Here is a 23,623-nt window from a genome sequence, read left to right on the forward strand (position 1 = left end):
AGTTATTATCTTATGGGCTAATGCTGTCCACATAAAATATAATGAGAATATCAATGCAAAAAATTTATCTTGATTTTATAGTGAATATAATGAAAGATCTTCATATCAAAATTTATAATGTTAAAAATCAATATTCGAAGAATAGACACCAAGAATAATATTACTGTTGTGATATAAGATATCTAGTTACTATGGAATTGATAGTTGTCATAATATAGAGAACAGTTAATAAATATCTTTTAAGTTCCTATATTTATTATCATAACATGGCGCAGTCGGTATTACGAACTCAACAATTGTCGAGAATAAAAAAAAAGTTAATTTTTATTGCGGAAATATGCCCAAAAGAAGGAATTCATTACGTGAAACAAATTCAAAAAGTGAAAAGATGAAGTTCATTGAAAAATCCATTGCTGCTATACAATATTCAAATAAGTTATTGGAAAATAATATAGTTGAGATGAAAAAGAATTTCCAGGCAAATATGGAGAAAGTGATTTATGCATTTATTAAGCATATATAGAAAAAATGATTATTGGAGGAGAAACAAATGATAGTTATTTACGTACCAAGGACGAGAAACTGTCTATTACAGTCGAGCCTGCAAATTGATAGCCGAGGCGCAGCCGAGGATAGCAAGCGAGATTGCAGGCGAGACAATATAGATAGTTTTTTGCCGAGGTGCATATTACATTTTTTCGTCGACGTCAGATATCTTTATGAAAGTAAGATGTCCTCATCTAGGTGTCCGTAATTGCCAATTCCCTGAGCTCTGGTGAAGTGTTGCTGTTATCCATATCGCTATCACTATCCATTCTTGATTATATTGAACATTCAGACCACGAACCTAATTCCCTGGTAAAATCTAAAAACTAAAAATCTAAAGAATTAATTTGACAACATCAGATGACAGTTATTGTTACAGACACTTATGTTTTTATCAAATTCTGTATTCACAAAATTGTTCCAATCGACCCGAGATCTAATTATTGCTTAGTGACGAGAGCCGGACGAAAAGTAAATCAGTACGAAAAGTGAATCAGGACGAGAAGTACTCTGATAAACCAAGTGAAGTTATGAGTATTGTGAATGATAGAGGTGAACAAAATAGGTATACTTATAGTCCAAAATTATGTCTATCTTCATCTCAGGATCTGAGAAAATCATAGATTTTTTAAGGTATCCAGAATTCAGAGATTGCAGAACAAAATTTGAGAATCACTTGTCAATTCAAGACTATTAAATGATAGCATAATTGATGAATTTCTTTTCCCAAGAAGTACCTAATCCATATTGTGAATTTGGTTCTAATAATTGATGTGAGTAAAGCTAAAGTTGAGGTAATTTTGGATGCCGTTAAAAAATATTTCAAAGGCAAAGAAAATGATCGAATTAAAACTAGCCGATCTCTGAGTCGTAGAAAAAGAACCAAGTGAGTCATTCACATCATATTACCAAGAAACAAACAAAACATAATGATAAAATGTTGCGAATGTGGAAATTTTAACGCAGAAAAATTCTATGCCGGTTTGCTCGAAGAAATACTCTTCGAGAGGATCAGAAGAAGTGGATAATTTCTCTACTAAATAAAAAAAGGAGGAGGGTGCTGATGAATGAGAATATGGCACATAAGAGACTTGGAGGAGATGTTTTAATATAAGTTATTTAGTTACTATGTGACTGATAGTTGTCAAAATATGGAGGACAATTAATAAATGTCTTATAAGTTACTATATACCTATTAATTATCATAAGCATTACAATTAGTAGAAGTCGAAGATTCAAAATTTACGATGTTCGACGACAACTTGATTTAATATCTCGCACTTGTCTTTTATCTTGTCTCGGAGTGTTCCGAATCGAACCGCTCTACTCAGCTAGCGCTGAAAATTCCTTTGAATTTGCCGACACCATCATCTCGATACACATACGACGTGGGAGGGCACCAAATATTCATCATCAATATACTTTTTCCTGGAGTTCTTGTTATCTGCCTTGTTGCTCTTAAATATGTCCCGCGTGTTATCATAAATTCATAGAATGAAGTACCAACGTAGAAGTTCAGGTCGATATGAGTGTCTTGGTGGTACTGGAAATCTGAATTGCATTTCTCGTCTTCATTTTTATATTTATGTATAGGCTGTTTTTGAGATCGAGTCTTTTTCAACAGAAGGTAAAGTAAACCCTTTCACCAAAAATCATCCAAACAAAGCCTCCAAGGTGACCCAGTTGAAAAAATCGTTGGTGGTGTCTCAACGAAAAAATGTTTTGGTTTTTTGCTTTTCCACATCCTCACATTTTGAGAGTTGAAATATACCTACAGACAGATGAAACCAGGCTTTATCAGAACAAAAAATAGATCCAGGTTATCAATTAATTGATTGATAGACCACTGGCAGAAGGCCATCCCATGAGGATAATCAACATCTTAAATTTTCTGATGAAACTTCAATCTACAACTATAATACATAAAAACAAATTGATGTCTACTTTAAAAATTGTGAGACATATGCCAACAGACACTTCAATCCGTTGAGATAAAACCCGAAGAGAAGAAAAGGAGTTGCTGACCATGGTTTCGGTCTCATTTCACCTCAATTACTGGCAAGCGCTACTGAGTACTATCTAGTAACACAGCGAGTACTACGGTTACCCAGAGCGCCACCCAGTATGAAACGGTGTCCGAAACCATGACCAGCATCTGCTTTTCTTCGATGGGGCGTACTCCATTTGAGGCCTTGACGATGGCAAATTGGCTAGTTCAATCAACTTGTTGATATTCATATCAGCGGGTGGTATGCATCTGAATTTATCCTTATTATTGTATTCATTGCCTCCCCGTTTAGGCGTGATCATTCTTTATCAATATCAATAACAGCCATAGTATAGTTCCTTAGCTACTCACCCTAGTACTACAATCTTATTTTGCAACGCCAATAAGTTGAAAAGTCAAACTTTATATTGCAGCACTCAATATGCCAATAACAATGTTGTGTTTGATTTTGCAGATCTGAACTTACCCTGTGGGGAAGCACCGTTTGTACCATTCAGCGCAGCAACGGTAGTGAAGGGGAGAAAAACAGAAGAATCTGCGGATCCAGAAACAGTCATAGAGATAAGATGCCAATCAATTTTTCACGACGGTTTTGTTAGACATATAGCAACCTGCCAACCTTCCAAACTGACTTGTATAGCGGGGAAATGGAGATGGATTGGGAAGAAACCTGACTGTGGTAAGATCAAGAATTTGTATGCTGAGAGCAAAAAAGAAAAGGACTGTTGGGTTCTATGTAATATATGAACTTCTTCCTTAATAAAAAGGTTGTTCATGAACGAATATTTTCAAAATATTCACCCTGGGGAACGGGCGGGTCAGTCAGTGTAAAATATATTTCGTTATTAAATGTTGTTGGTGTTTCTTATACGAATAATTATTATGTTATTCTAGTTTTTTATGGCTTAATTTTCAGGGCCAAACGTTGGTTGCCCTTCACCCCCCTCTGTGAATCATGCAACTGCTTCTCTCATTTCCGGCTACAGAACTTCTCTTGGATACCCCATAAAAGCGCAAGTTTCTTACAAGTGCCTTCCTGACTACATTCTTGAGGGAAATGGACTGCTGACCTGTTTGGAAGGAGGCTGTTGGTTTCCTTCTATACCTCCAAGCTGCATTAGTGATAATGATTATAGTGAGTCCGATTTTATGTAATTTACAATTTGGAAGCTTCCGTATATGAAAATAATAGAGTATTGATATTACTTTCATGCGGTCAAAATTTACGTCATACTAGAAAATCAATCTACTCGATATTCACGAGACTAGTTTTTTTGAGGTTATACTGTATATTGCTTCTATCGTTTACCAAATTTACCAAATACAAATCTTTGGGAATGTTTTGGCTGAAGGCAAAAAAAACTTTAATATGATTATCTGTTTAAAACATATTGCACTAGAAACTTACCCTCTTCCAAGGAGGGTAAATTGTTTTTAATTATTATCCCCATCGTGAAGGAATTAAGATTGATGAAATCTGATATAATCGCTCAAGGAATTATTGACATCTCAGGCAGCCATAGAAAATCGAAAATTTGTTGGGAAAAGTCCAGTCCCTAAGGGAGAGCGCCCACCAAAGTAGCGTAACACTGACGTGGCACATGCATGACAAAGGCGATGCAAAATAATAACTGAAACTTCACTCAGATGTGCGATATCTGAAAATTATGAATCGTCTTTGTCATGTATGTGCCATGTCTGTGCTACGCTACTTTGGTATTAATAAGAAGAATAATAAGGGGAAATCTCATATAGTATAGATAAATAATACATTTTATAAATCTTATCGTATGAATTCTTTCAGCTGAATACAATGCTTTGAACGCCTTTCTGATATCAATTGTTACTGGAGCAGTGGTATTGAGCTCATTGCTGGTTATATGTTTACTGGTGTTCTACAGACGCAAGAGGCAAATAATGAGAGAGTTGGCTCTTCCACCCACAGTGCAGGGTCCGGATATGGGAGATCATGCAATACTTCTTCAGCAACCAGATAGATTAGCCCTGATTGCATTTGCTGAAGGACAAAGGGTGAGTTATCGAATCTCTTTCCCTAACAAAAATCTCATACTATTCGTATAATTTCTCTAGAGATCTACTAGGGTTCTTTTGTACGAACACCTGATGATGCTTAAAAAAAAACGCATACTACATTTCCAATAAGATGAATTATTTGATATGATACCTTCAAAAATATTCAACATGTTGAGTGGGTCTAACTTGTACCTACTGAAAAAAAGGGCTTTAAAAGTTGGCGAACCCTGTACAAATACTTTACGTGTCTTAAAGTTTAGACCATATAGGAGATTATTTTATTATCCATTTTTTAGCAATTTTATTCTTGATAGAAATTGGGACTTCCACTCGAATGGACAAAATTGTCAACTCCCAAAACGTTGAAGAAGAACAAAATAAGAGTTTTTTTCTTCCGACATCGTCAAAAGAGTTGTTGGTAATTAAAACACATCATCAGATTCAAAATCACCGCCCCCAAAAAGGAACCTTCACAAGAATGTCCCAAAAATAGGAAGTCGAAGAGTATTCTCTTCTTATTTCTGGCTTGACTTATTGTGCTCCCTCGAACAGAAGTTTACTTATTTCGGGAATTAGCTCCCTTATTTTGGAATCCTTCTGTGATCCATTCTGCCGAATGTTCTTTCCTGAACCCAAATTGGTCTGAAGGTAACATATTTCGGTGTTCAGTTTGTCTTGTGAGTCTTTTGGCGATTATTCTTATACATTCAATTTTTCAAGAGCTGATAGATGAATTATCGATCTGTAGTTTTAGTTTTGTGAGAATTGCCTTTTTCCTGTTTTGTTGGACATAATGAGTTCGGCAGTTTTCCCCATGATTTCATTCATTATGTTCGTTCAAGCTGAAATTTCTTCAGTTATTGGTTTTCGATCGCTTAAGTTAAAACGCTGTATGGATGCATTTTTGTTTATCTTCAATTGTTTTAATCAGTGCTTCCTCTTAATCGCTATAATTAGTAACCAGAGGTACCTCGGTAAAAGCTGAACATCCGCATCTACACCATTTACAGTTATAATTCAGAAATGATCAATTGAAATTCAGATTAGTCAAGTTTATTCCAGAAACCGCCAATTGTAAACCAGATCAGTCAATTTGATTTCAGAAATGGGCATTTGAAATTCAGTTTGGATACTTTTATTTCAGAAAACATCAATTGTAAATCAGCTTACTCATTTGTAATTCAGAAAGTACGAATATTCAAAGTTTTGTACATGTTAATTGTGTACAGGGTGATTGATTATTGATGTCTCTCCCTTCTCTTTAACCGTTTTGTCCAACTTGTAAGAAAAAGATTCACACAAAAGTTTCATGATTCACAATGGAATTGAATTAAAAGTAAATTGATATAATAACATCCACATAATATTTTGTGGATTTCTTTCTGAATTACAATCGATATTTTCTGAAATACAATTGACGTTTTCTGAACTGAAACGTACTGATCTGAACTTCAAATTTCTGAAATTGAATTGACTAACTTTTGAATTGAATTACACTTGATGTTTTCTGGAATAAACTTGACTAATCTGAAATGCAAGTGACGTTTTCTGATTTTCAATTGATTATTTCTGATTTATAACTGGAAATGGTATGGAGAAGAATACGTGGTAATTCTTGTTGAAAATGAATCGTATTCGCTGCATAAAATCCATTCCATCTCCTTAAAATTTTCACCTTATCATGGGTTATGGTGCAATTTTTATTTTGGCATTTTCTTCGATTTGATCACTCTTGATGCTTCTTATTGATTGAGAGGATTTTAAGGAGATCTAAACTTAATCTTAGAAATGGATGTAGATGAATATTAATAGACTGCCCAGAAATTGCGTCATTATATAAATATATTCTGCGTCTAAACATCGTTTATCATCATAAGAGGAATCAAGAATTTCATGATAATTATTCATCACCGCCTGACATTCAATTTCCAATTTTTGTTGTTTATAGAATCCCCAATCATCCCTTGTGATTAATTTTATTTCTTGCGTCAAAAATATGGCTAAGTATAATGCAAATGATACAAATCCTACAGTATTTGGTACCTACATCTAACATTTATGTTATGTTCTCCGCTTGTATGTACAACGATCCAAAGACAACAATTCGTTACAATTTTTTTCTGTTGCTGTTGAAATGAGGATAATCCGTATCAGTATTGTTTATTGTTTTTGGTTGATTTTGTCAATCGTACCTTCTGATAAAATCGGTAAAAAACCGCTCTTTCGGTAAGTAAATTGAGAATTATTCCTTGCACAGATTGGGATACAACGCCGCTTCACATACGTAATGAGCAATTAGAATAGGTAGACCCTGATAAATAAATCGGTTACCTTTTAGGGAAGAAGTCTACCTAGATAGGGCTACGCAATAAGATATTGTAACCCAAAGAAGACGAATCGATATATTTCGTTTTTATACGTTCGTAACCTCAAATTTTATTTTTAGCAATGCTTTTTCACATCGAGTTAACTTTCCAATTGCATCAATCAATAGCATTATTATTCGTAGTTCGGAATTGTGCGTCTAAACAGAGACATTGGGATTCGTTGAATACCAATCATATGCTCTTTGCTCAGATATTTCATTTCCTTTATTTTTCGTCTCATTTATCAATATGTTATATTTTTTCTTGAAAGATCCCCGTTACTTTTCCATATAAAAACACATTTCAATCATCCGCCTAAATTTCAAGATATGACTTTCAACTCATTTTTTCATATGGCGGCCATATTGAATTTTTCTATTGAAAAATGAATACTAATATTTTTATTCAATATAAGACTTAGTTTTTCCAAATTCAAATCGAGAAGGGAAATTGTGAAGATATTTTGGAAAATATCTGCTCTCATACAAGGAAGGCCGTGAATTTTATTTTCGAATTGGTCTACGCTTCCATCAAGAACGAAAAAAAAACACAATATCACTCAAACAACAATTTCATATCTCTGGAATGAAAGTCAGATAACTTTCGCTTTCTCGATTCGAATTCCAACAAACTAAGTGGAATGTTGAATACAACTATTTTTTATTCTGTATCCTATTAATACATCGCCAACGTTTCGAATCTTGTGTGATTCTTTTTCAAGGCTCGTATTTTGTCGGAATGAATATCGTCAAATTTGATAAAATTTTGTTCGGGGTGATTTTCATTTAATGTCAGGATAATTCAACTTCCTCTCGATGTTTTGTAATAACATGCCGATGTATTAATAGGTTACAGGATACATTTTTCAATGGGAAAATTCAGAAGGCTGCCATAAGAAAAAAAAATTCAAAGTCGTATGTATAATTTCATTGAATGACGATAACATTGAAGCATTTCAAAACTTCATGTTGGAGGACTTACAAAGGCTGAAATTTTTTGTCAATGAATTTTTATTCGTCATAGTTTGGAAGATAGTAGTGTCAAACATCAACTGGACTCAAACCTCTTGGCAAAACCATTGGGTGTTATGCCAATCATCTTCGATTTCGAAACGCCCTTTGAAACAGTCATAGCTGACCGTCCTGGTGGAATAAATTTCGTAAATCGTCTGGACAAAAAGTCATCCAAATGACTAATGGATCAAAATCAAAGGGACACTGACATTGGCGTATATGGACCTAAACTGAGGAACTCCAATGCCCTGGGAAGTGAACCCCGAGACACTGGCTGTTTACGTATGCGCTCAGGAGTGTCTTGAAATGAATCTCAAGGGGGCGCATATCTATATCACCATGGACAGACAGGCCACGTTGAGGTCTCTGGAATCATACTGCCAGAGATCTCTGCTGACATGGGAGGCCGTAATACCATAAAGCAACTGGCCGAAAGCAATAAAGTGACTCTACTCTGGGAACCAGGGCATTGTGGTGTTGAAGGAAATGAAAAAGCCGATGAACTTGCGAAAAGAGCATCAAGATTTAGTACCTGCTGGACCTGAGCCTTTCTGTGGGCTTGGAAAATATCAATATAAGGGAGGGGTAATACAATGGGAGCTGAACAACAGAATAACCCTATGGAGAAACACTCCTGGACTTACTCAGTCAAAGAAATTCGTGATGATTTACCGACCTACACCAGAAAACTCTTGGAGCTGTTACGAGCTGAGCTTCAGGTGATGGTGGGATTGCACTGTCGGTACAAATATCATTTTTTGTACTGTATGGTAATGTCAGCAGGCTGCCCTAAGAACCATTCACATGGAGATGGGTAAACCGGTCCTGGATACACACAAGGTAGCGGCCAAGGCCCCTAAGGATGCTGTCGGTTTTATCAACACCATTGAAGACCTCCTTGGGTTCCTATGGGTAGATAACAGAAGATCTACATGGTCGCCGTTCCCGGAACAGAGCCACAACGATCCCGGTTCAAATAGTAATAATCGAATTTGTCTCCACACTGTATAACACGTATTAATTGTTATATTATTTATACCATAAGGGGTATAAATACTTACAACGTTTTCAAGTTATTCTTTTTTGAAGATTCGTGTTATAACGTGTAATATCGGTAAGGTGAACCAAAAATTGTCAACTAGTTGTACTTTTGAATATTGTCTGTATGATTCAAAACTAAGAAATATGCAATGTTTGGTTCGAAATCCAACTTATTGAGGATGCTACAACCCCCAGAAAGAAATAATTGATGATCATTTTTTTTTTGACATAACCTCCTTAAAGAGTACGATAATGTGTTGAAATTCTGGGAACTATTTGGGAGTTTTATTGATTCTTTGGATTTACCAACGGTAGTTTTCATCAAAGGGTTAGATACCTCATTTGAACGTTTTTCTTCAAATGTGTACGTAATGCTATGACTCCAACCTACTCAGAGACTGTGGTCGCAGTGGCAGGTTTGGTTTATCCGTCCAACACACCCTGAAATCAGTACTCAGAGACCAATATCCTGAATTTTTTCGCGATGTTTATGAAACAGCCTGTATATTTTCCAAATCCACTGAGTAAAGGAAGGTCATAAATTTCTCGTTTATAAATTTAAAGAGGCAGCTGTTGACGCTTAAGTAATGGAGCTGGGGAAGTGGAAACTTAAAAACTAAAATTGACATAACCAAAAGTTTCTCTGACAAAATCAATTGCTTGGTTAATATAAAAAAGTTGCCTGCTTCATATAGCTATCTTGTATAACGTTACGTGAAAAGTTTGCCTTGAACTTCAAGAGGAAGCGATACAACATCATATTTCAAGTTCGTTAACATGAGTCTGAATGTTCGGATATTGATATTTATTTTTGAAATAACTAGCATGTATATTCTTCGATTTTTTCGGATGGGACGGAGGCAACGTGAAAAGCTGAGTTTTAATTCCTTCATGGCTCCTGATGATCGCCCCTCAGACAAACGTATGCAAATGTGGTAATTAGGGGGTAAAAATAGCAAATGACTGGGTCAATTAAAACGAATCTGATCGACAATAAATTGTAATTAGTTCAATCTGTTGCAATCGGCGCCGGCCGTACCTTCCATTAAGCAGATCGAGATCGTGACTCTTCGAGACGAGATCTTGAGGAGTTCTGTAGTGGAGAAAACTTGGGCCGAAATTTGTAAATACTTTCTGTGCCGGGGTTGCCACTGGCGACACTGGCAGTTCAGTAAGAGCATTCATGTTCAGAAAAGAACACAATGTTTGTAAACTTCTATTCATCTCAATAATGCAATAACATAGACCTACTTGTAGGCGGGGAGAACGGAAATAGGACAAAAGGAAATCTTCAAATTACAAAAATCGTTTCACCCTCTGCCACTAAAATTTCGTCCTCATCTCTGACCTTCTTCAATGTTCAATATCGGATTGAGTGAAGATATGGAAATCCACCTTTTAACACTAAATCCTGATGCATTGTACCTCATTTACAGCTTAGAAGAATTTTTTGGAGGAAAAAACTTGATCTGAAAGTTGTGAATTTCAAAATGACTTTTTTTCAAACCAGGTATATATTAATAGGTTTTTTTATTATGACTTTTTCTATACCTTGTTGGTCGATGGAAAATAAAGAGAATCTATTCTATTCTAGGGGTGACTATTTTGAAACTCTGGAAAATGATTTAGTTGCATTTGTGAATGTGAAGGAAAGGACGTTTTGTTCATACTTGATTATTTTATTCGCGTGACCTTAATGTTAGAACGGACAGTGGTATTCTTTTTTTGTTGTTTGCGAAGTTTGTTTCCCCCGTTTGTTGCGGAGAAGCACAATTGAGTCTTTTATTTGATCAAAATGAGAGAACTCATTATAAATCAATATCCGCTGCCTCTTATTTGGTTTTCTCCGTTCATTCTTGCATTTAACTACAACTCATATTATGAACACAGAAATTGTGTCTTGTGTTTTTCAGTCAATTACGAATTACGTGCATTTTTATTTGAAACTAGCTGAACCGGCAGACGTTGGTCCTGCCTTAGTGAGGGAATATTTAGTAAGTGGAAGTAAAATGAGAAATTTACAAAAAACTGTTGAAATGATATGATAAGTGAAAATACAAGGACGAAAAACTGTCTACTACAGTAGAGCCTGTAAAATGATAGCCGAGGCGCAGCCGATGATAGCAAGCAGGCTAGACAATATAGACAGTTTTTGTCGAATTGCATATTACATTTTTTCGTCGACCTCACCTACCTTCATGAAAGTAAGAAGTACCCGTTTTATGGCTTCATCTAGATGTTCGTAATTGCCAATTCCCTGAGCTCTGAAGAAGTGTTACTGTTATCCATATCGCTATCACTATCCATTCTTAATTAGACTGAACTTTAACATTCAGACCATGTTCCTAATTTACTGGTAAAATCTTGTCGATTTCGTAAAGAATTAATTTGACATCATCAAATGACGGTTAATTTCACCGGCACTTATGTTTTCATCAAATTCTGTATTCACAAAATTGATTCAATCGCCCCGGGATCTAATATATTCCATAGTGACGAAAGCCGGACGAAAAGTAAATCAGGACGAAAAGTATATCAGTACGAAAAGTGAATCAGGACGAAAAGTACTCGCCTTCAAAAATAGTGGACTTTTCGTTCAGAAATAAGTACGTATTATGTACATTTTTCATTTATAATGAATATCGACTTTTTCATGAGATTGCCTCTCTGTAAACAACATTTTTGCTTTCGTCTATTACATAAACAAATAAAGTTGAAGGTTTGCCAATACAGAAACAGGCTACATACAACTGATCGTGTAAAAAAAAAGGATTTTCGAAAAGAATGCCGCAAACACTCATACAAATATCGAACATACGGAAAAACCGTTAAAATAATGTGGCAGTTTTCATTGGTTTTCAAAATTAAATGGTTTATCTCCAGTTTCCGACTATTAATTTTTCAACTTCCGATTTTCCCGAAAACGGCAATATATCTTGAAATCCTTTGCTCACATTTTCCGAAAACTTCATCCATTCTCGAATCAAATGAGTAATTTGATGACTAATTTTTCAGCGGGTCCTTTTCACGTGAAAATCCCACGGTAAAAGTGGCCTTTCTGAACTGAACTGAAATTTTTGATTTCAGAATAGCCTTCCTACGTATGACGAAGCTGTGAGAGATAGACCACCGAATTATTTATCTTCGGGAAGATTGCCCCCACGACCTCAGTGGCAACATATAACTGGAAGGCGAAGCAGAAATTCGCCAAACTCCGATCTATTGCACAGTGGTCGACATGGTTCTTTGTAAGTTGAAACTTCTTTAATATATATAGTTTTTACTAGCTGACCCGGCAAACGTTGTTTTGCCATATAAATAATTTCCATGTTGTATCATAAAAAAATAGAAATTAAAAATTTTGTCTAAAAAATAAAATAAAAAATTAGGGGTGGACTACCCCTAACATTTAGGGGGATGAAAAATAGATGTTGGCCGATTCTCATAGATAGCTGACCCGGCAAACGTTGTTTTGCCATATAAATAATTTCCTAATGATTAAATTACTAAAATGGCTATTAAAAAATAAGGGTTGATCGTATAAGGGTGAAAATTGAGGATTGTATGTATTTTTGTATGTTGTATCATAAAAAAATAGAAATTAAAAATTTTGTCTAAAAAAATACAAAAAAAAATTTAGGGGTGGACTACCCCTAACATTTAGGGGGATGAAAAATAGATGTTGGCCGATTCTCATAGATACCGGATAAGCACAAAAAATTTCATCAAAATCGGTCAAGCCGTTTCGGAGGAGTACGGTAACGAAAACTATGACACGAGAATTTTATATATTAGATTTTATGTCCTCAATGAAAACTGAATAGTAAATTGGGCAACTGCACGCAATAGGTGGCTTTTTTTTAACAGAAGGTAGAACTGGCCAAAATAACTGTTTCCGTTGTCAACTCGAGGTATTCAACAAGTCTTAACTTACTCAACATGGGTGATGAGCCGACCTTCGTTACTTCCAGTAAAAGGGCTCGATATAATGATAACTTTATATATCAGTTCTATTAATGACTTCATCGAGGATTGGCGTGTACCCAGTAGGGTGATTTCCCTATCAAAACACCGTCATATCTGCTCCACAATCAAAGGAAGCAGCACAGGAGAGGATTCACAAATTTCCAAGAATCCGTCAAAAAAAGGATGGCCGAAATACTATATAGACTTCTCTGACAACCTACGACAGGAAAACCTCATACTGAAGACTACGAGAGGATTTGGAAATTGCTGCGAACAAACTGCAGGAGTCTCTAATATCGGCCTGTCCTGCCCCACTACAGTAGAAAGGAGGATCAGACGAAATGGTGAACTCCTATGACGCACTAGTAGGTATCTCTTTAAGAAGTTAATGAGATCTGAGCTTGATATTGACTGGGAAGATTACGAATCGGCAGTGTAAAAATAAAATCATAAATAATCCCAAGGGTGTAATTAGGGGGCGCTTCTCTAACAACAAAGAGGTTGTACCTGAAGTCAACCGGTTAAGGCGTGTACTCTCGGCTGGAGGCACACCGAGGATAGTTCATTTGAAACTTCCAACTGGGTATAAAACATGCTCAGAGGAAGAAAGCTCGAAGCATATCATAGAGGCGCAGGGAGAATACCAACGACATGCCTCACGAAAATAATGGAAGGTGTCTCAACAAGTGGTATCATTGTTTCGAGTTCGTTTGGCTATCAACGAATTTGAGCACTGCAAGCCGGCTGGTGAGGAAGGCATTTTTCCGGCACTCCTCACCAAGGGATTGGATGTGCTGTCTTCCCCATTCCTTTACATTCTCCGAGCAAGTCTAGCTGTGGGACACATACCTACCGTTGGCCTGGAGAAAGATCGGATTATTTTCATACCCAAACCTGGCAAACCATCGCACGCAACAGCGAACGTCTTATCCTCATTCTTAGTCAAGATGCTAGGGAGGTTGGAAAGAAGACAGAATTAGAGATGGTGCTTTAGCGATGTGCATACCAACTAGACTAATCAGTGGATTCTGCTCTTCACTCGATTGATAACTACTACTGCAGAACGCTCTGCGCATAACTGAGGGATGGTTCTTTTTACTGCGACGAGAGTGCCCTGTAACATCAAGCTTCCTAGTTTGTTTGAATTCGGTTTACTCTATCGAACACGTCCGATATCTTGGTTTGAAATTGAGACCCATACGAATAAGGCTAATGTGATATTTTTATCTACTCGAAAAGCGCTTCAGATTATACATCCTGTACTGGATGGTCTATCCTAACTTACACAACTGTGGACTTCAATAGGGAAGAACCGTAACCGCATCTTTGTGACTAAAAGGTTTACCACAGGTTGCAGACTCTTAGAGTCTGGGAACAGTGACAATGGTGTGGTAGTGGAGTGTTAAGGGGCAATTGTTTTCAATAGAGATCCATGGTCTATATCAAATAGGCTTTTTGTGTTCGGAGGTCCCACTCGATTCACTGATGGCTCTGCGGTGTCCACAGGGACGGAAGTGGAGATTGTGAGACCTCGTTTCAACCCCTAGAAAAGGACTGTTCCATAGTGCATGCTGAACAGTAGGCTGTTCTTGTCCGCATTTGTATAATATCCGCGTGAGCTTTATGACTATAATTTACTTGGTAGATTAATCAAACTCGAATTTTCACGTTTCAAAAAGATCTTTTGCTATCAGATTTCAAGTTGCGTCAGTACTTTCTAGACCTGCTTTGATGTCAATATTGTCAAGAGTTCTTGAAGCGAGTGTAATAACAATCTGGTACCTACGACATGAAATCGTGTATGCGCCAGGGGTTTTGGGAGATGCTGGATACATATACTTAATGTCCTTAGCACATAAAAAACTAAACGACTATACTGTTTTTCATTGCTTCTTTTGAGAACTTGCTGCTTAAGGACAGGATCTGGTCGAATTCTGGTTACTGCCATCGGGATGAACCTCGGCGGCAAGAAACCGAAACGATTCACACGGCAGAGTTGGTGGCGATCTATCGATCGATAATCGGCGCTATCAAGCGTGTATCATTTACAATAATTGAGAGATCGTCTGGTCCGCAATACGTGGCAATGATTATATAGGCGAAATGACTAATGGCCGTTAAACGATTACCGCGCCGGCAACCGGCTGTCAATATATCCTATGGCTCGCGGTCACGGTCTTGTTAAAATTCCTGTCCGTTTTATCGGTGTGAAAATACCCTTCGAACGGGATGGATAAGAAATCACCTTTTCGATAATTGTGCGAAAATCATTTTTGCACCCAATTTAGCATCGTAACTGAGGCGTTCGCTCCGCATATTTCGCGGATATTTCAGAAGAGCCAATATTTTATGAACCAATAAATCGATCGATATAATTTTCGGGCCCCTGCTATTACTGTTTCGACCAGAATACGCTTCCATGGCAGCGATTTCCAGCTAACTTGCTTTTAGCATAAGTACCAGGCGGTCAATTTGGGAACACGAAAATGGACAGTTTGCGGCACACTCGTAAAAATATCGGGCACCAAAAAATTATACCGTCCTCTGATCAGAAATTTAAATTCTGCTGTATTTGGTGAATCTTTATTCACGTATTTAAATAGTCTCCTCTCACCTTTCCCGTTTTCATTAAATAAAACTCGAAGTAAAAGAAGTGAATTACATGATGTAATTCACTATAAATGTAGTTTTTTACTTCGATAGCTCATTTTACCTGAAGAAGCTGTTGCGATAGCTTAACATTTTAGTGTTAAAAAACTCAGCTTAGAAGGAGATTTTACATCTTTTTGACACGATTTCGTTTTCACCAAAGCATTAAGCAAAAACGCTAATAATTCAGGGCCAAACAAAATTGAGAGAACAAAATTCTTAGCAGTATGTCGCTGGTCGGAAAAGTCAGTTTAAATTATTATAAGTGGATCAATATGAATAGAGAGAACTCGGTCAAAGCCCCGGAACAAGCATAGATAGTTGTTTTTAGGGAAGAAATAGTTTTTATTTACCAAGGACGAAAAACTGTCTATTACAGTCGAGCCTACAAGGCGAGACAATATAGACAGTTTTTTGTCGAGGTGTATACATACTATATTTTTTCGTCGACCTCACATACCTTTATGAAAGTAAGAAGTTACCCGTTTTATGGCCTCATCTAGGTGCACGTAATTGCCAATTCCTCTGGTCAAGTGTTACTGTTATTCATATCGAGATTACACTATCCATTATACTAAAGATTGAAGACTATCATTCAGACCACGTACCTAATCCACTGGTAAAATCTAGTCGATTTCGTAGAAAATTAATTTGACAATATCAAATGGCAGTTATTGTCACAGGCACTTATGTTTTCATCAAATTCTATATCCACAAAATTGATTCAATCGCCCCCTGATCTAATATATTGCTTTGTGACGAACAGCCGGACGAAAAGTAAATCAGTACGAAAAGTAAATAAGGACGAAAAATGCCTTCAAGAATAGTCGACTCTTCGTCCGGAAATTAATTCGTAAAACGTAATTTTTTGTTCCGGTCGACGAAAAAATGTTTTTTGCGATTTACGGCCGAACTATACAGGGTGGGCAAAATTCGTTGTCTACTGAAGGAATCTCGAGAACTGTAGCAGATAGAAAAAAGCGGAAGACACATTCTTGAGCACACAATAGTTATTTATTTACCTCAAACAAATTCAAAAGTTCATTGAAGAATCCATTGCTGCAACACAATACTCAATTGAATTACTGGAAAATAATATAGTTGAGAATAATAAGACTTTCCAGACAAATATGGGGAAAGTGATAGCATTTAAGGAAAAAATTATTATGGGAGAAACGGCAAATAATAGTTATTTATTTAGAAGAAGAACTGTCTATTACAGACGAGCCTATAATTTGATAGTCGAGGCGCAGCCGAGGATAGCAAGCAGCCGAAACAATATAGACAGTTTGGTGCATATTACATTTTTTCATCGACCTCACATACCTTGATGAATGTAAGAAAATACCCGTTTTATATCCTCATCTAGGTGTCCGCAAATCTCAATTCCCTGAGCTGTGTTACTGTTATCCACATTGCTATCACTAGCCATTCTTGATTATACTGAACACTAACATTCAGACTCACTGGTAAAATCTAACCGATTTTATAAAGAATTAATTTGACAACAACAAATGACAGATATTGTCTAAGCACTTATGTTTGCATCAAAATCTGTATTAACAAAATTTATTCAATTGCCCTGGGATCTTATATATTGCTTAGTGACGAAAAGCCGGACGAAAAAAAAATTAGGACGAAAAGTAAATCAGGACGAAAAGTACTCGCCTTCAAAAATAGTTGACTTTCCGTTCGGAAATTAATACGCAAAATTTTCATTTTTTGTTCAGGTCGACGAAAAAAGTATTTATTTTATCAGTTATCATTTGTAATAGTAACGTTTTCTTTAATACAGATATTATTGGATGATTATTTTTATAAAACAAATAAAGCATAAATTTATTTGACATTGATCGTGATGTGACTGCGGCATAAAAAAGGTACACAGTTTTAAGGCCTGCCGCAGACATGCAATTTTTAGTTTTGCAACTGTTTAGTTGCAGAAGTGAGTACAATGCATTTATATGGGACCGCGCAGACATGCAACTGAAAAGTTGCAGCGATTGCCTTTGTGTGCGCCCTCGAACCGCTTGCAATCAAACTGTTGCGCAACTGAAAAGTTGCATGTCTGCGGCAGGCCTAAGTATTTGAAATCATTGATCTTTTCGTCATCTCGATAAACACAATATGTAACAAAACTCTTCGAAAAAAAATCTCAGTGACTCATACAAGTTTTCTAGGCATTAAGCGTACCTACTCTTACCAGAGGTACAGATTATGAAATGGTGAGTACAGGTTGATAGTGAAAAAAGAATAAAAAGTCCTGTCTGGGCAATCCATAATAGAATTGAAAAACTGTCCTAATGGTAGTCTATCGCCCCCTTGGGGGATTTCGAAGGTTTTCGAGAATTTTCAGAAATAGTGACGAACACGCAGGCACCCCTCCTCGTCGGCGACGCTTTAACCCTACTTTTCGACCCTCCTTTTACCACTAGTTTTCTTTATATTTTACTGCGGTTTTGTTATCATGACAATCTTTATTTTACATAAAGTGATTTCTTTTCTGAATTTATTATAATTTTCAGTGTGTCCCACACGCCTAGTACCAGATCTGCCGGAGACTCCATGGGTTCCACGGACACCATGGCCATTTCTGAAAATTCAACGAATGTTACATTGGACACTGTATCTTCTCACAGCGGATCTCAAGCACCTTCATGCAGAGCTCACTGTGGGAGCCTAGCTTCATTCGATACTAGTTCAGTAATTATTACAGAAGGTAAGACGGGCACAGAAATTCAACAATCTTATCTTATCATAAGTTCCCTATGAGTTTCATTATAGCCAAATAATCAAAAAGTATCCTTCACTGAAATTCAAAGAAGCTTTAAAATAACGTAATCTAGTTAATTTTGACCTTCACAAGGACTTGTGAGCTCTCAACATTTTACTGCCGATTTCACTCTTGAATAATAACCTCCATATATGTTTTTACCTTCTGAATAATATAAGTCTCCTTCCAGATGTTCCGCTTTTAGAAGAGAGCGAGCTTGAAGAAGTGCCAGTATGTGATACGATTTCCCTGATGTTAGAAAGTCCCTCCATTCAAGATAATGCTTCCCAAAAAATATCAGGATCTACAGCTGAGGTTCCCTAGTAGTGGATTCTAACGAAATTCTTTGTTGCCCAAATAAGATGAAGAAGAAATACGTTATGTGATTGACCAATATTTTTGCTTACCTGTTGATTATTGTATTGATTTAATGTACTGGACTGAGTGTATTATTGATGGTTATATTTTTCTATCATGACAGATGAATTTATTTAATGAGTGTTATGTAAACTTGAATAGTATTATGTGTTGAGATGAATAAATATGTATTAGCAATGTTTTAGTTCTTTTGGTTAAAAAAAAAACTAACAGACATGACAATATGATATTTACTTCTGGTGAAACGTTCACATTTTGATTTGTGAGAGTTCACTTCCCAAACCACAAAATTCTATCCTTGTTTGACCACCCCATATCCAAGGGAATTACATTTTCGAGCTGAGATTGACACCACGCCATATCACCTAATCGGCCTAAGAATTATTGACTTAGGTTTGAAAAATCCAACTTATGATGTTTGTATCCCATTCAGTAAAATTTACAGTTTGAATCTGATATGTTAAATGTCAGAGATTCTCTATCTCTACATGTTTATGGTGAAAGTTTACATTAACGTCCAGTTTCATAATTAAATTTAAAGTCACTTTGAGCTTAAATCTTCCCTTGGTGTTCTTTTTACGGCCGGTTTCATAATCAAACCCAAAGTCTCTTCAATTTTAAAGCTTTATTCAACCCTACTAACTTCCAGTATCCTAATCAAATTTGAAGTCACTTTAAGCTTAAAGCTTTCTTTAGTGTCATCATTAGTAGGGTTAAAGGAGGCCTTATAATTAAAAACATTAGGTTCAATTATGAAACCCGCCGTAAAAATTATACTGAAGCAAGCTTTAAGCTTGAAGAGACTGTAAATTTGATTATGAAACTGGACGTTAGTAGGGTTGAAAGAAGCTTTAAAATTGAAGTGACTTCAGGTTAAATTATGAAACCGGCCGTAAATGCAAATACACTTTTTCAAAAGTACAATTCTCGACTCTTAGCGTCCGTTACTTCAAATTTACTAACGTCAAACGATGTTTCCTACAGTGGATTTTTACGGTCGGTTTAATAATCAAACCTTGAGTCCCTTTAATTTTAAAGCTTCCTTTAACCCTACTAAAAATGACAGTAAAGGAAGCGCTAAGCTAAAAGTGACTTTAAATTCGATTATGAAACTAATGGACGCATTTTCTTCAGTATCTTCTAGTGAGTAACTGGAATTTGAACCCTGAACAACCTTTTGCGTATGAATCAGGTGTATTCAGTATTCACCTTCCCCACTAGGAATTGCATCTGATTCTATAGGGTCAAGTTGACAAGCTGCAAGCCGACTTTTTCACAAGCAGCTTGTAAACTAGTCCAATGTGTACTCGAAGCACTCGCTCCGTTAGCTGGCTTCTAAAAATGCTCTGGAAAAAGTTGAAGTGACGGCGATTTTACACGCCACTTGCCGACTTTTCAGCGAGTAGCTTGTAAACTAGCCACGTGTACTCACAGTAGCTTTGCACACAAGCTTATAGTATCATGCAATTTCACCACGTGCTTTCTACTCGCGAGCTGGTTCGCTACTGAGTAAGTAGGAAATTCTGTGTGTACTCGATTAGTAGCGCACTCGCTGACTCTCCGGCTTCTTACGAGCCTGCTTGTTAGCTCATTAACTCGCCTCGTGTACTTGCCCCTTAAAGGACAAAGGATTCCTCACGAAACAGTGTGGTAGGAAAAAATTGTTTACAAAGAGACCCACTATGCCGAGTGTCCAATTGATTTTTTTAGTACAGCAATGCGGGTACTGCCTTTTAACAAAAGATCCTCTTACTCTAGTTAATTTGGTCCTCATCGTTGATTATGTTTGCGGTACTGATGATCTAGAACGAGAAAGAAAACAGTAAATCGCTACTCTCCTTCGATGATGCCATGTTCAGTGTTTTTCTTTCAACCTATATCACGGTTATGTAAAAATAATACAGAGTAATTGGTTAAAAATACCCCAACCTATAAGTTTTTGTGCCACTCATTAGAATGGCAGTTTCGTACAAAAGGTTGGACGTGAAAAATGATATGGACATAAGAAATAGAATAGGCAATGATATGCCAAACAAATCAAGAGACTATCAAAGGCTTTATAACAAATATCTCATAATTGCTGAGATCGATGCTAAAAAAAAGTTATAAATTTTACGTTATTTAATTCAATCCATTCTTCGAAACTCCCTTATCAATCAATACGAGCCTGGTTTTCCTATTTCTGATCATGGCTTAGTTGACCCCATCAGACAATATACAAAACTTTTGTTGTTCCCTTTTAAGAGGCCTTTTGATTGTCATGAAATTAATTAATATAAAACTGAATGTGATCCACATCTGATGCGTTTATTAAATGTTCAATAAAAACGAATTTACGCCATGCCAAGTGACTGCTACTTCGAGGGGAGCATATAAAAGGAGCACGATCGATAGTTGACTATTTCAATTTCGAACTAGAATCGTGATAATTATCATGTTAATGTCGAAGGCCGCGTAGCTGAATCGACAGCTTTTTTCAGAAAGGTTGCACGAATCTTTCAATAATTGAAGTTTGTCTTTAGTTTCCTTCATCGTAAGGGTTTTAGTTACAAGCTTATTAATTTTTTTATGTTTTGATGATTATAAATTATTACTTTTCGATTTCATTTTTCGTAGAGATGTTTGTTGATTTTCTGCTCATAATCTTTCTTGAATTATTCTATTTATATCTTTTCTTTCATTACGAGAGCGAAAACGCAGGTTTAAGCTAGTACATAGAACCAGATTTTTCTTATCAAGGGCTGAAAGGTGGCCGGGACATGTGGTTAGTTACTTCCTTGTAAGTCCGCAAATATTCGTAGATACAAAACCGTCACTTAAGCCTCCAACTATCCACTTACAAATCGCCTTTAATTGGGTACCATGGCAGAATCACAAACTGATGACAATTTTTTTTTACAACAGTTACGATAACGAATAAAAAAATTAACATTTTCCTTATTAACACTCTCTAAGCAGAATTTCAGTCTGTCCGCTTTTTATATGGAGGGTCACCGACTCCTGTGAAGTCTAAATGGTATTGCGGCAGCTATTCAAGTCGTGAGCTTCAGGCGTTTAATGAACTAATCTACTCTCAAAGATTCAACTTGAATCTTCCTCCGGTGACAATGAGTGAGATAATTACCGATATCTGTGCTTGATCTCTACGATTCAATTTAGTTATCTTTTCTCCATCATGAATCGACTGTTCGTTATCGCGTTCTCTGTAATTGAACTTTAATCTCGTCGAAGAATCGACAGCAGTAGTCTTGCGATTGTTAAGATAAGAAAGTTCGCTAATAATCTCCAGAATGAAAATGGATCAGTTTAAAGCTGCATGCAATGAATCTTCAATAATAAGAGGTTGATTTCTATATGTCCCTTTGAATGTATCCAAAATGACCAAAATTCGTTTTTTATTTTATTTTGAAACTAGCGCTGTCTTGGCCGACGCTACCTGATATAGTGAGGGAATATTTGGAAATTAGAAGTAAAATAAAAGATGAAAAAATTGTTAGAATAAGTATATAGTATGAAAAGTTGGAAAAAAATTTTTTAAACTGTCTTTTGAAATAATTGATTGAGTTGTACATATACATATAACATATACATATAATATTAAGTACATTTTTCATAAGAGAACATTCACTTTTTATTGCAGTGGCTACTTGTGAACAACATTTTTGGACTGAATCGTCTTAATAATCCCTCACTCAGGTTAACCCTTGAGTATCAATAATACTCAGAGGTTTAACTGATAATTCATTCTGAGTGCACTACCCTTTTATTGAATTGAAGACTGACTGAACCTGGTCAATACCCGCGGAGGCAACAAAGAGTGCAAAAACTACACAGCAAAGATAATAGAGTTAACTCTATCATCTTTGCTATAGGGAATCACGTTGCTGAGCACACTAAGGAAGATTTATGAAAAGATATTAGAGTAGGTACAGAATTAGGCAGAAGATAGAGATCAAGTGGATTTAGGAAGAATCACAGCGTTCAGGACCATATTTTCAGTTTGAAAGAATTGATGAGGCGGACTTAGGGAACAGATGGAGTTCTTTACCTGGCTTTTGTAGATATAGAGAAAGCTTTTGACAGGGTGATACGGGAGACAGTGTGGCATGCGTTAAGAAGTAGAGGGAGTCAGTGAAAAGCTCATAAGTTGGATAAAGAAGTTGTACGAAAATACCGTAAACAAGATTATAATAAAGGGAAGAATATTATGGACTATATAATAGAGAAAAGCAGACAAAAAACTGAAAATATTATAGTGGGTTTTCATAAAATGGTAAGGGTATATGTTCCGGAGCTAGTATTTGCAGATGATGTAGTAATATTGGCTAAGAGTGATGAAGAATTACAACAGAACTTGAATATCTGGGATGAGGTTACATCGGAGTATGGGATGAAGACGAATAGAGGGAAAACAAAGGTAACGGCAGTAGCAAGAGAGGAAAGAAGAATGGAAGTGTATTTTTGGGAGGGCAAAAAATCGAACAGGTAGACAGATATACATATCTAGTAGTTTGTTTTTGAGCAACGGGTCAATGAAATCGACAATAGAATAGGGACAAACATGTTTGTCTTCCCTATTTATTAGATATTTCATCTCCATGGTTCACATTCATAAGTCAAAGTTGGTCTGTAGATGGAATTATACACTTTGAGTTTTGTTGACTTTGATATTTCTTTCTTATAGTCTGCAGACTATACTATGCCATGAGGTCCGGCATTATAAATACGAAAGAATTATCAAAGTCAACAAAACTCAAAGTTTATAATTCCATCTACAGACCAACTTTGACTTATGAATGTGAACCATGGAGATGAAATATCTAATAAATAGGGAAGACAAACATGTTTG

At 36.3% G+C, this 23,623-nt stretch overlaps 1 protein-coding gene across 1 annotated transcript in view; it reads left to right on the top strand.

Annotated features, from left to right (window-relative positions):
• LOC123310599 (sushi, von Willebrand factor type A, EGF and pentraxin domain-containing protein 1-like) overlaps nt 1-18,953 on the top strand; it is a 35,120-nt gene extending 16,167 nt beyond the window's left edge. The window contains exons 2-7 of the mRNA XM_044894158.1: nt 3,009-3,233; nt 3,471-3,689; nt 4,359-4,585; nt 12,096-12,256; nt 18,149-18,342; nt 18,587-18,953. Of these exons, the coding sequence (XP_044750093.1) occupies nt 3,009-3,233; nt 3,471-3,689; nt 4,359-4,585; nt 12,096-12,256; nt 18,149-18,342; nt 18,587-18,720 (1,160 nt within the window). The 3' untranslated portion in view covers nt 18,721-18,953. The remainder of the gene's footprint in view (nt 1-3,008; nt 3,234-3,470; nt 3,690-4,358; nt 4,586-12,095; nt 12,257-18,148; nt 18,343-18,586) is intronic.
• The last annotated feature ends 4,670 nt before the right edge of the window (nt 18,954-23,623 follow it).

This window comes from Coccinella septempunctata, chromosome 3, assembly GCF_907165205.1.
Source record: "Coccinella septempunctata chromosome 3, icCocSept1.1, whole genome shotgun sequence".
NCBI lineage: Eukaryota > Metazoa > Arthropoda > Insecta > Coleoptera > Coccinellidae > Coccinella > Coccinella septempunctata.